Source organism: Diceros bicornis, chromosome 15, assembly GCF_020826845.1.
Source record: "Diceros bicornis minor isolate mBicDic1 chromosome 15, mDicBic1.mat.cur, whole genome shotgun sequence".
Lineage (NCBI taxonomy): Eukaryota > Metazoa > Chordata > Mammalia > Perissodactyla > Rhinocerotidae > Diceros > Diceros bicornis.
This window is the reverse complement of record NC_080754.1, coordinates 38,552,090-38,566,291: the sequence shown is the minus strand read 5'-3', so window position 1 is coordinate 38,566,291 and position 14,202 is coordinate 38,552,090. Positions and strand designations below refer to the sequence as shown.

Here is a 14,202-nt window from a genome sequence, read left to right as displayed (position 1 = left end):
GGGCACGGACCTACTCACCGCTCATCAAGCCATGCTGAAGTGGCATCCCCTATAGAAGAGCTACAACTCTACAACTATGATACACAACTGTGTGCTGGGGCTTTGGGGAGAAAAAAGAAAAAAGAGGAAGATTGGCAACAGATGTTAGCGCAGGGTCAATATTCCTCACAAAAACAAAAAAGAGTTTGGATTTAAAAAAAAAGACACTAAGGTGGTGTAGAGGTGGGCATAAGACCATGGATTCCCTACTCCCATCACATACTACACCACCCAGAAGCTACTAGTCTTCCTAATAGAGTAATGGAATATCTCTTAGAAGGTATCACTGAGGCACCTGCTTGCAGATGTTGGCTTGTGAGGATGAGGTACCATCCTCCAGGATGTAGTTTATACCCCAAATTAATAACTGTTATATGGTGCTATGTTCCTAATAGGTAGAATATAGGGTTATAAGAACCAAGGAATGGAAGTATAGAGATCCCCATTTATCATCACTGCCAGTGACCCACTTGGGAAATTTTGCTTCTTGTACCAGCAACAAACACCCTGGGATCTAGAAGTCCTGGTTCCTAGAGGGGAAATGCTTCCACCAAGGACACAGTAAGAGCCTTTTAAAGCCATATGTGCCACTCATTCACTTCTGGCTTTTTGTGCCAAGGAAAGGAGTCACCACACTGCCATGAGTAATTGACCCTGATCACAAGAGGAGGAAGGACTACAGATAAAACATCAGCAAGGCTATATAGAAAACTTGACTATCATAATTAACAAGTTTGCTCTTAGAATCCCATGTTCATCAAACAGAGAATGCACATTCTTTTCTAGCACACATAGAATATTTATAAAAATTGATGGCACGTGAGATCAAAAGAAATATGTTAGACAAATACCAAAGAGTTGATAGCATATGGATTGATGGTTTCCAAATATTTTTGAGCATGTGTCTCCATTGTTGCAGTTTGGGTTCCCTGGGAAGCAGACTCTGAAACGGAGATTAGTGTGTAGACTGTTTAGGGAATGCTCTTGGGATTAACACTTGTGAAGGAAGGAGCAGAGGGAGAAGTTGAACTGCAATGCAATACCAATGAAAGCCTCAGCACGAGGTCACCGGGAGCTCTAGAGCTATATCAGCCTTTCAGAGTTGGGGCAGGAGGATCAGGTACTTATATTCCCGTGTTGAGCAGTCATTAGATGCAAGCTACCTTTAGAAGAAGGTGTGACCTTAAGCAAGGCAATCCCCAAAGAAGGCCATTTTCTGGCGGCACTCCTAGCAGCTGGGAGAATAAATCTTTCATTCCTAAAAAGGATCTGGGTAGTACATCACATAAATTTTTAGTATACATCTCTTATACGTAGGATGTTTATAAATTATGTATTTTTTGCTACAATATTGATGTATATGTACATTATAAAACAGAACTTTATAAATGATGAAATAAACAACATATTAAAATATTTTGCTAATAGATGGTTTCATACGATTACTAACTAATATCATAAAACACAATACACACTTAGGGCAAGCTTCATCATGAATGGTAGGTTATAAATCAATATTTCTAATAGTTTTCTTGATAATTTCAAGTTTTTTTGTCTAACTTCTTACCAGATGTAACTAAATCATTCTACCTTATAATTTGCCTGATAAAAAGCTGATGCCAGAACTAGCAGCTCTGCCATTTTCTTGTTGCTCACCTTGGCTTGCACTATTTGTATTATCTTCAACTGTGCTTTCTTACAAGGAATCTTTTTAGGGTGTTTTCTTTCAAGGGAACTTGGTGAGGGTTAATTTAGTTAAATTAAATAATTTAGTCTAAATATCTACTAACCCCAGAATACATAATTTACAATATTTCTCAATATGTTGAAAGCAAACAAAAGAGGGAGGATGCCACTATCAATCTCTCTACATTTTGGAACTTCCCCTCTTCCCTCAGGATACTTCATTCCTGACATATGGCTGTCTGAGATGCAACCTGATGAGGCCAACAGTGTCCACACGTAGGTGAAATATTAATAAAGAGTAATTTCTCATTTTTTAGACAAAAATAAGTAGCAACAGTAGTTCTAATATTTTCTGCCTGTACCTCTATGAATCATTTTTCACACTCCCTTGGGTAGAGGCACTTCATATTGGAGATCTCTGATCCAGTGAGCAAAATTTTTATCACCCCCGATTCAGCACCTCCCTTTTGGTCAGTGCCAAGAGACAGTGCTTCTTGAATTACTCTTCTTTTCTTTGGTGCCGCTGTTGTCCACCTTTCCTTCTGATAATCCATACTTTCTTTGTGAGTGTTTTTATCTCTAACTAAGTAGGAGTCAATCTGAGATTCAAGTAGGCCTGTGAGACTGTTTCCTACTAAATGTTGATTTAAAGTCCTATTCTCAGGTTCTTAGTGGTGTCTCCACAAACTGCCTACAACAATTATATGTGAAACATAACATAAAAACTTATGAGCAACTCAACAAGTTGAAAAACTCATCACACTGGCAAAACTTTCTTTTCGTAAAACGAGAAATCCTGTTTAATAAGACTAGATTCTCAAGGCTGCCTGTGCATCAGAATTACCCATGGTGCTGAGAAAAACAAAAGCGAAAAAAAAGCCCCATGAGTTCTTGGACCCCCACCTGCATTAGTTAGGATTCGAGTCATCTGTGAATCATTAAAGACCTACAATGATACTGGCTTACCCATGGGAGGAGTTACCCCACCTCTTACATAAATGACTGTTCAAAGAGAATAGCAACTTGGCTCCATGAGGTCCTGGAGGATCAAGCTCTTTACAGCCCTCCATTCTGCTAGGGCATGGCCTTTGTCCTCGTGGTCCAGTATAGTAGGTCGAAGTGTAGCTACCACATCTGTGCTCCAGGCAGCAAGATGGAGGAAGGGACAGAAAGGAAACAGGAAAAGGATGCAAATCATCCAACTCTTAAAGTGGGTTCCCAAAGGCTGCCATGTGACACTTCCTCTTACATCCCATTGTCTAGATATTAGTCACATGTTCACAACTGGATGCGAGAGAAGCTGACAAATATATTATTTATTCTGAGCAACCAAATGATCAGCTAAAAATTGTGAAGTTTTTTGGGGGGGGGGGTTGGGGGGGAGATCAGCCCTGAGCTAACATCCGTGCTAATCCTCCTCTTTTTGCTGAGAAACACCGGCTCTGTGCTAACATCTATTGCCAATCCTCCTCCTTTTCTTTTTTTTTTTTGCAAAGTTTATTACTACAGAAGAAGAGAAACATTGGGGGACAGCCAACAGTCTCTGCCAAAATTTGCAAATCAGCAACTCTCTAGGCCTCAGCGGGCTCCAGGAATCCAAGTGCACTTATGATTTGGTTGGAGAAGGTTTTGCCCTACCCCATCCTAAAGATCTCACATTATGGCTAAAATTAGCAACTACTTCTGGTAGCGACTGCTTCCTCTTAGAGAAGGTGGAATAACTCTAACTATGAAAGATGTGAGCAAGATAGATTGTACCAGCTCTGCTCATGTCATCTTATCAGATGCTTTCAGACACTCATTCTGCCAAGCTATTTTAAGTTTGGTGAAAGAAAACAAATATTACAACTGAAATGCCCTGGAATTCTTTGGACAAGAATTAAAATCTCTGTTCATCTCTCTCATGTTCCTCTTTCTCAGGTTACTAGAAAAAAAAGTACTAAGAGGAACAGACAAGATGTATTCTTTTTCTAAAAATTTGGTCCCATTAGAGAGACTAATCTAAATAGAGACTTTCCCTGTACTTTTGTCAACTAACTTTTGTTTAAAAAGATACAGCAATAAACAGAAGAAAGCGTTTTTGGCTTGAAAGCTCTACACAGAGTGCCCTAGAAACAATATTGGGTTTGCACAACTCTAGGGGGAGCTATTCACGTTGTTTATAAGTGAATGGCAACCCGTTGGAGCACAATATGAATGGAGTCCCTCAGTGTTGTGTAATATTGCTGTCCTGCAAGGAAGCAGTGTAACTTGTCTGTTAATCTCAACATATGCATAAGCTGGCAAAATAAGCTGATGGCACTGATAGTCCCAAGAATAGTTGAAGACTACACTGTTCTTGCAGAAAGCTGTTTTTAAACCTAGTCCAGAGAACTTGATTTATATTAATCTCATCAATGGCTACCAAGAGGGTTCAGACAATCTAATAAGCCTGTAATGTTTCTGATTTCTAGGCATCTATTTTAAAGACAAATATAAGACCGTAGAAATTCCAGGCTCCTACAGTGCTGTGGAGTATGATTTGCATACACAGTTCTGTGCCATCATTAATCAGGGGAGTTTGGGATCCCTCAATTTATTTATCTTGTGCACACCTGTTCCTGCTGGAAATGAATAAGTAGACAGCAACTGCAGCTACGCAGTGGCTTTACTGATTTAAGGAACATCATTAGTCTCATCTTTAAAGCTGGAGTATCGTGGCAAAGCTTCAATGGTGCTTCTAATATATAGTTCTCATCAGAGTCAATTACCATTAGAACACATTTTTAAAATGTCATTCAGAAGCTGTTTTTAAAAAAAAGATAGGTAGTTTTTAAATTATTAACAAAACAACAACAAAATAAACCTTTTAAGCAAGTGCATTTTCAAGGATGGGATAGGATATCCCGGAAAGGCTTCATCATATTAACCCCTGTTGTATGTAGGACCCAAAAAATTAGAATTAATTTTGCCTCCTTTGATATAAAATAAGAATAAATGAACTCATATTTCTTCTCCCCATTTTATACATAGAGTATTGGTCCTTAACTTTATTGGGTCATAGACACTTTTGAGAATATGATGTAAGATATGGTAGCTCTTAGAAATGCTCTCAGATACATATATGCAAACATTAGCATAAAATTTCAGGGATTATTGACTCATAAAATCTATTCATAGACACCCTTGCTTCAAAGTCCCAATCTAGAGAATAGTGTAGGGTGAAAATGAGTTTTAGGAACTCAAAATAGAATTCACTCAAGGTCTAAAACAGACACACATCAAGGTCTTAATGTGTGCGTGTTTTAACATTAATATGAAAATAAGTCACTTTGGAGACAAAGTTACTATTTTCAGGAATCTTTTCTAATTGATGTCTTTAATTTCAAGGGCCAATTTATATAAAATCCAGCAATATACATCTCAAAAATTATTCTAAATTGAACTACAATTCAAGGCTCACTCTATGGGTTTTTTGGTTTTTTTTTTTCAGTGGAAAACTTATACTAAAGTCATTCTCAAGATTTCTCTATCAGAAGAGAAATTTTCATAATTTTGTTTGGGTTCACAGGTGAAAATATTGTGAAAACAGTTCATTTATACCATACTGAAGAACAACTTAAGCCCATTTGTTTATTTATTTACTTATTTATTAACAACTTTATTGAGATATAATTCATATACCATACAATACACCCATTTAAAATATACAACTTAATGGTTTTTAGTAGATTCATAGAGTTATGTAACCATCACCACAACAATTTCAGAACATTTTCTTCAACCCAGAAAGAAACCCTGTACCCATTAGCAGTCGCTCCCCCTTCCCCACCCAATCATTCCAGCCTTAGGCAACCTCTAATCTGCTTTCTGTCTCTATAGATTTGCCTGTTCTGGACATTTCATATAAATGTCCATACAATATGGGGCCTTTTGTGACTGGCTTCTTTCACTTAGCATAACATTTTCAAGGTTCACCATGTTGTAGCATGTATCAGTATTTCATTTCTTTTCATAGCCAAATATTCTATTGTATGGCTATTGTACACTTTGTTTATCCATTCATCAGGTGATGGAGATTTAGATTGTTTCCAATTTGGCGCTATTATGAATAATTCCGCTATAAACATTTGTGTACAAGTTTTTATGTTGACCAGCCCCTCAACTTTTAACCATACAAAAAGTAAAAAGAGAAGAACTCCTATAATTACAACAAAATTATACAAAATTTGTTTTGGATTAATTTTAGACTTTTCAAGACTCAACCATTTCCAAACCCAACATCACAGAAGCTTATCATGACAGGGAAATTGGCATCATTACTCTATCCCAGAATGAGAGGAGATTAGACGTTCTCTAAGATCCCTTCAACTTACTGCTATCTATTACTTATCCATGAATTGAAGAGTCAAGAAAGACCAGTTGTGGACTTGCTCTGATCTTGAGGAAATTATCAGCAAACATTACTAAGCCCCTTGCAAGCACCAAGCATAACTGTGTACACATGAATGGGCCTTGGACAGAAGTAATATATTGAGCATGACTTGCCAAGTTACTCTGAGTTCCCATTCTGGTTGGACGTACTTGGCTCCTTCACCAATTCCCAATGGCGTTTTGCTTACAACTTTAACACTGATCTGCCTTTGATACCCTGCCTCTCTTTCTGGTTACTACCTCTGCCTCTCCTTAGGCAGTTCTCCATGCTTACTCACAGAGTCCTTCACTGCTGACTCTACTCTGCCAACCGTCTCTAGTCCACCTCTGAGACTATAGACTGAACTTTATCACAGGCTTCCATGCTGGATTAATGCCCCTCTGGATCCAGGTTTGACAAGAGCTGTGCAAAATGCTCAGGGGGTGCACAATGAATGTTTGTTGAATGAAGGATCCATAAGATTTCCTATCAGTGCTATGTGTGTGAGGTTGAAAGAGGTCAAATGAATTTGACTTAGCTGCATTTATCAGTTATTACTTGATGACATATTTCTCCAATGATCAAAGCACTCGGAAACCTCAACTTATTCCTGAGGCTCTCTCCTTAGCGATTATGGTATTAACACAAGTTTATTCATTGTGATTGAAATAATTTATCTGCTAGGGACAGATTCAGAGGCATAGGAAGCACATTCTTAAAGATTTGACCCATTAGAATCATCAGACGGAGGACCCAAAGAGGAGGGTTCAGCTGATCGATTATTTTCCTTAGCTTTGTATTTCAGAGTAATCTTACTTTGGATCTTTGGATTTAATTTCAATGAAATTCAGTGAGTATTACCTGATGCCAGCATGTAGGGCATAACCTGGAAGGCTGAATCACAATTTACTGCTGGGGGGTCCTGCCAAGCTTTGCCATTCTTTCAGAGGAGGGTTTCCCTGGGAAGCCAATTTTTTCAGATAGTCACAAGGCTCCAGTTGGGGAATATCAGGATTCTGCCTGTAATATTTCTGCAACTTTTCTAGCACTGTGGGCAACCCAACTGTGGAAGCATAGAACATGGGCCCACCCCTGTGCCTTGGCCATCCATACCCATGTAAATAGACAACATCAATGTGCTCTGGGCTAGAAGCTATCCCATCTCCCAAAATGCGGAATGCTTCATTGATGAGTGAATATACACAGCGCTCAAGGATCTCATCCTGGCTAATGATTCGTGGTACGATGTGATAGGTTTCTCTGTACTGTGACAGAAATTCGGAAAGCCAGGGATCAGGTTTGTGAATCCTACCCAATGGCTTGTCATATTCATACCAACCTTTACCTGTCTTCTGGCCAAATCGTCCTAATTCACAGAGCATATCAGGAATTGGGCAATATCTCTGGTTGCCTCGTTTTCGGGCAGGAGTTCCTGGAGGCAACGTAGGTCCAGTAAGACCTTGCACCTTTCGAGATTTCCAACCCACATCCAACCCAGAAAGATCAGACACTCTAAAAGGTCCCATTTTGAAACCAAACTCTTCCAGCACCTGATCTATCTCCTCTGGCTTACTGCCTTCTTCTAACAAGAAGTGTGTCTGATTATAATAAGGATTCAACATTCGATTCCCAACAAATCCAAAACAGTTGCCTACAACTACTCCAAATTTCTTAATCTTTCTTGATAAGTTCATAACAGTCGCAATGGTAGTGGGGGAAGAGTATCGGCTGGGAATAACCTCTAACAACTTCATGACATGAGCTGGTGAGAAGAAGTGGGTGCCAATGACCAAGTGAGGACGATCAGTGGAAGAAGCAATTTCATCAATGTCCAGGGCTGAAGTATTGCTGCACAAAAATGCTTCTGGCTTGCACACGGCTGACAGTTCAGCAAAGACCCGCTTCTTCAGGTTCATTTCCTCAAATACTGCTTCAATGACTAAATCTACACCACTAAGCTCCTTCATAGCTGTAGTTAACCTGGGTTTTGGTCCTGACCAAGGCTGACCACCCTGCTGCATTTTGGATGCTTCTCTTTCCAAGGAGGAGGTTATTATCTTGTTTGCAGTTTCTAGCTGCTTTTTGTCTGATTCTACAGCAATCACAGGGATCTTGGCCATTGCAAGAGAAATGACAATGCCTCGACCCATTGTTCCCAAGCCTGCAGAAAAGAGTAAAGGAGAAAAAGAATGATTCAATGGTATTGGGAACTGGAAAATTACTCAGTGGATGGAAAGCTTCTGTGTCATTGGAAGACATGACATTTAAAGAGATCAATTCAAGGAATACAAATAAATTGAATACTAGTTAAAGCTAGGCACTGAGTTAAGTGCTCCAGAGAATATAACAATGAGTAGGATTCACAAACACACACACACACAAGCTATTAGAATTAAAAAGTTCAGCAAGGTTGCAGGATACAGGACCAATATACAGAAATCAATTATATTTCTAGATATATGAATGAACAATCTGAATATGAAATTAAGAAAACAATTTGCTTACAATAGCATCAAAAAGAATAAAATACTTCAGAATAAATTTAACAAAGAATTGCAAGACTTGTACACTGAAAACCAGAAACATTGTTGAAAGAAATTAAAGACAACCTAAATAAATGGAAAGACATCTTAACAATCTTAACAAATTAATCTGAAGATCCAATGCAATCTCCATCAAAAATGCAACTGATTTGTGCAGAAATTAACAAGCTGATCCTAAAATACATATAGAAATACAAGGAATCCAGAATAACCAAAACGATATTGAAAAAGAAGAATGAAGTTAATGGACATGCTCTTCCCAATTTCAAAACTTATGACAAAGCTACATAATTCAAGACAGTGTGGCACTGGCATAACAATGGACGTATGGATCAATGGAATAGAATTGAGAGTTTTGAAATAAACTCATACACCTATGGCGAGTCAATTTTTCTTTCTTTCTTTTTTTTTGGGGAGGAAGATCAGCCCTGAGCTAACATCCATGCCAATCCTCCTGTTTTTGCTGAGGAAGACTGGCCCTGAGCTAACATCCACGCCCATCTTCCTCTACTTTATGTGGGATGCCGCCACAGCATGGCCTGACAAGCAATGCGTCAGTGCACGCCCAGGATCCGAACCTGGGCATCAATCGATGGACGCTTGGATTGCTTCCACATTTAGGCTTTTGTGACTAATGCTGCTATGAACACGGGTATACAAATATCTGTTTAAGTCCTCGCTTTCAATTCTTTTGGATATATACACAGAAGTGTAATTGCTGGATCATATAGTAATTCTATTTTTAATTTTTTGAGGAACCATCATACCGTTTTCCATAGCAGCTGCATCATTTTACATTGAATTGTACTCTTTAACATGGTGAATTTTATGGTATATGAGTTACATCTCAATAAAACTGTTATAAAAAATATGAGTAGTACCAACCCTCAGGAAGCTTATAATCTAGTGGTGGGAAGAAGAAAAGTTCACAAATATCCCTTGTATAAGGTAAAGTAAATGATGTGAGAAGTTCACATTTCTTTGGTGATTCAAAGGAAAGAGATTATATTTTGTCGGATGAATCAAGAAATGCTTCAAGATAAAGATATTTGAAGAAATATTTGAAGAAAAATCATATTGAAATAGGTGAAATTGGGGAAGTTGAACCACCCAGGCTAGGGCAGGGAAAAGGAAAGGAAGTAATATTTTAAGCAAAAGCAAGAAGGATGGAAAATGTAGAAAAACTATTCAGTGTCAAGATGTTTCTGCTCCTCCCCTATATCATTTCGTTTTCCTCCTGGGCACATAGAAGACTGTATTTTCCAGACACCTGGTATCCTGGTAGGGCCTGTGACTAATTCTAGTCAATGAAATTGGGGGAGGGGGGTGGGAATCTACGGTTAGCCCCTAAAATCTCCCACAAGATCCCTCATTACCACCTGGATATAGAGAACACGGAGAACAACTCAGAGGCCTTGGAGGAGACCCTAGAGCAGGTGTTGGAAAACTGTGGCCTACAGGCCAAATCTGGCCCACTGCCTGTTTTTGTACTGCCTGCAAGCCAAGAATGTTCCTATATTGTAAATAGTTGGAAAAAAACAAAAGACGAATAGTTTGTGACACATGAAAATTATATCAAATTCATATTTCAGTGCCCATAAATAAAGTTTTATTGGAACACAACCACATTAACTTATTTCCATATTGTTGTCTACAGCTGTTTTTGCGCTCAGTGGCAGAGCTGAGTAGTTGCAACAGAGACCATATGGCCCAGAAAGCCTAAAATATTTATCATCTGGACCTTTACAGAAAAGTTTGCTGACCTTTGTCCAGGAGAATGGCAGAGGCACTAGTTGGAAAGAACCTGGGCCTAGAATAACCTACTGGAGTGTGCAGAAAATAAATCTTTATTGGGTTAAGCCACAGAGATTCTTGGGTTAATTGTTATAGTAGCAGGTTATCTGTTACCTAACCAATTCATTGTGGATGAAACAGCTTTGTAAAAGCCATTTACACATTACTCTTTTAATACTTCATATTGACTAGCTTTGGGGATTGATTTTGAATATAGAATGGTATCAATCATCAAAAATCATTGATTTAGTTTCTCTGGAATATATTTATTTAACTTTAAAATTTTATTAAATTATTTAATATTATATATAATATAAATAAATATATTAAATTATTTAAAATATTTAGTTTTCCAAATTTACTAAACATCTGCATTTCACTCAGTAACAAGAAGGCTGGATAACTCTCACTGCAATAGCAACTTGTATCCTAAACACTAGCCTGGGCAAATAGGAGGTAGAGAGTGGGGTTCAAAACCCTGGCCTCCTAGCTTTCAGTCCCGAGCTTAGCATAAAATTTCTAACATTGTAGAAATCATGATCTCACGGGGACAATAAGGACTAATGAGAAGTTTGGTGAAAGTGATTTGTAAACTGTGAAGTAATGTAGGTGTTATCTCAGAATGAACACAGACCAGGGAAGGAATGTCACCTCATGAAGGTGGGGTACGGTTCTTCAGTGCTCGCCTCTCAGAGCAGGTCTGCTGAAGGATCGCTGGGGCCACAAATCAACTCATAATCCAAATCACAAGGTGGAGCAGATCAGTGCTTTTTAGAAGTGTCCTAGCTATAATTTTAGATCTTCTTTAGTTTAATTCTATAAACTGACACTTTCCATTTAATCACTGCAGTAAAAACACACATGAACGCAATATATATTTCTTTCAAAAAGTTCTTAGCTCCTAACTTCTCTTCTCACAACCTTGTGGTTTGAACGCATTTAAAACTGTCAGACAAAGGGCTGAAGGACCAAGTTTTTCACTTTTGGAGGACATTGGCAAGAGAGTGGCTGAAGTGATGACTCTAGAAATTAAAGTTGAATAGAGAAGAAAGTAAAGATAAGGGGGAGCTGATCAAGTAATAGATGTAGGTGGGATAAGTGACTAAGAGACATGGAAAGATACAAGGTTGTGGTGAAAAGGTGAGGTTTCAAACGTGAGAGGTGGAGAAATGTTCAGGGTGAAGACAAGACCTACGGTGAGCCCGTAAGTGTGGAAGTGAAGTGAGAAGGTAAAGGAACCCGGGAGCTAGAGGGCTTGATGAATTGCCCACACAGACGATGAAGACAAGCAAGATGGCAGCAGGATTTGGGCCAAAGTGGGTAACTGTGAGCCAGGTACCAAAATTTTCAGCAAATGAGGGGAAGCAACGATAGTAATGAGGAGGGATGGAGCATGGCAGGATCACAGAGGAGAGTGTCCTGAAAGGAATAATGGTCTGAGACAGGAATTGGGAAGTGACACTGAGGTCCGTGGAGTGTGGGAGAAGCAGGAGCATCCTTTTGAGAGGGCTGCAGGAGAAGCAGGTGCATAGGGTAAGTCAGGTTTCAGGCAGGAGAGAGCAGGAAGCCATTAGTGAAGCAGACGAGGCTGTAGGAACATTCCAGAGGGCATAGGGTGCGGTGGGAGACTGCATCACAAAGACGAAGTGCAGAGCAGTATGGGGATAAACATGAAGGAGGGGGAAATGACCAAACTCTCTCACTTTCGTTTTATCCATATTGTCTTCTGTATATTTTAAATGTTTTTTTAAATATTTTTCAGAACAATGTGGGGTATACTTTAAATAAAAAACAACTTCAAACTTTTAAACATTCCATGCCAGACAAACCTGAAGTCTTCATAAAAGGCTCACAATAAGGAAATAGGGAAACTCTCAAATAATGGTTGACAAACATAATACCGATAAACTTAACTTTTGCTATTATTGTCCATTAATTATTCTTGGCTTGAATGAATATAGGGAAGAAGAAACAGGTAAGGACACAATTAGAAACAAATATTGGCATTGCTGAAAGAGTACAAAAAAGGAACACTCAGAGTTCTTCATCACACCTCCTTAAAAAATCACAAGTGAACAGTCAGTACTAGAAGGAGCACAGTGTGTTTGTATTAAAGACATACTATTTTATACCCAAACTTGACTGAGACAACAAGCAGACTGAGAAGACGTAGAGTGGGCTCTTTCCCTCCTAGTTGGGTTGGTGCTAGAGAGCTGGTGAGAGTTAAGAAAGTTGATGCTTTTAGTAAAATGTGGACCTCCTCCCCCAGAAGACTGTACATAAGCTGACACATATAACATTTTGCTTACCATTTCACGGAGTTTAAAATCCACCAAAGACCATTCTTGGGCCAACACTAAGAGCAAGTAAAGCTTAGGAAAGTGGCCCAAAGAAGCTAATCAGAGAGCTAGCTTTTGAAGAAAGAAGACATTTTGTTTGGGAACATTCCCCAGGGAAAAAATAGGGAAGCCACTGTCTCAGGGTTCAGATGGATTGAGGACAGTGGTTTTGAGAAGGAGAAGTGAATGGATCCAAGGACGGAAAGACAGAGCTTTCATTCCAAATACCTAGCTACAAGAGCAACAGGTCACAATTTGAACTGTGGTACAAATAATAATCATTGCTGGGAAATCCAGGAGTGAGAGATTGATACAGGGCAGAGGTAGGGATGTGTAAAAGATGCCTGGAGTCGGGAGTCCGACAGACCTGGCGTCAGACCCTCACACCACTTGTGTTTAGTTCGTTGTTGTGAAAGTGAGCGTCTCTAGGCCTCACATGTGAAATGAAGGTAGTTCATGGGCTGGGGTGAAAATTAAGTTAGCTAACACAAGTAATATGTTTAGCAGACAGCCTGGCACCTGGTGGCCCTAAGCAAATGGTAGCACTTTATATGTGCAGATTTTGAGAATGACATTAACTACCCCGTGTTCTTACCGAGTACGCCAACTGAGGAGATGGGCTGTGCCGATGCTGTTTTCCAGGATGCTCCAGACGGAGTTGACCACTTCATTGCATTCCTCTCAGCAAAGAAAGCGTATTGCAGGGCTCTAGCCTGCCCTGATTTATGAAGGTACATAAACAGCTCCTCCTCCTTCTTGATGCCCACCTCATAGGGATACTGTACAGCGGCCTGGACTGCGCGGACACAAGTCTCCTGAGAAATGTGCCCAGGGTGTTGTTTCCGCATCTTCAAAAGGGCTTCACTGAAAATGGTGTCCATGTTGGGCAAGCTCTCAACTGGCTTGTTGCAGAGTCTACGGGATTCTAGAGACTGATCTGAAAGCAATAAAGAAGAAACTCAGATCTTTGGAAATGTTACTTACACAAAGGGAATATGAGTATATAATAATAATAACCTGTTCAAATTCAAAGTACAAAATTAAATACTACTCATCAAGATATTTACTATTAACACTAATACCAAAATCTCTGACGTCTTTGTACCTTAGTCTCATAAGATAGAATTTAATAGATTCAAAGCAATTTCAAGTTACCTAATTGAGGCATAAAAGTTGCATTTTTCTTCTATTCCAAGGCCAAGACAATTTTATAATAGATCAAATATTAATCTGTCACTGAGTTTAAGGAAAAAAGTTCTGGGTTAATATTTTAGATTCAAAATAATCTTACCTTCATTCCTAATAGTAACAAAAACTTTAAAATATGTAGAAAAGAAGAGAGTGTGATATTGGCACAAGGATAGACATACAAATCAATGGAAAACAATTGACAATAAATAAACAAATC

General features: G+C 39.0%; 1 protein-coding gene across 1 annotated transcript in view; it reads right to left on the bottom strand.

Moving 5' to 3' along the window:
• Nucleotides 1–6,841: 6,841 nt before the first annotated feature.
• Nucleotides 6,842–14,202, bottom strand: part of EHHADH (enoyl-CoA hydratase and 3-hydroxyacyl CoA dehydrogenase) — a 40,028-nt gene continuing 32,667 nt past the window's right edge. The window contains exons 6-7 of the mRNA XM_058556173.1: nt 13,390–13,731; nt 6,842–8,279 (exon numbers count right to left, since the gene is read on the bottom strand). Coding sequence (XP_058412156.1) covers nt 7,018–8,279; nt 13,390–13,731 — 1,604 coding nt within the window. The 3' untranslated portion in view covers nt 6,842–7,017. The remainder of the gene's footprint in view (nt 8,280–13,389; nt 13,732–14,202) is intronic.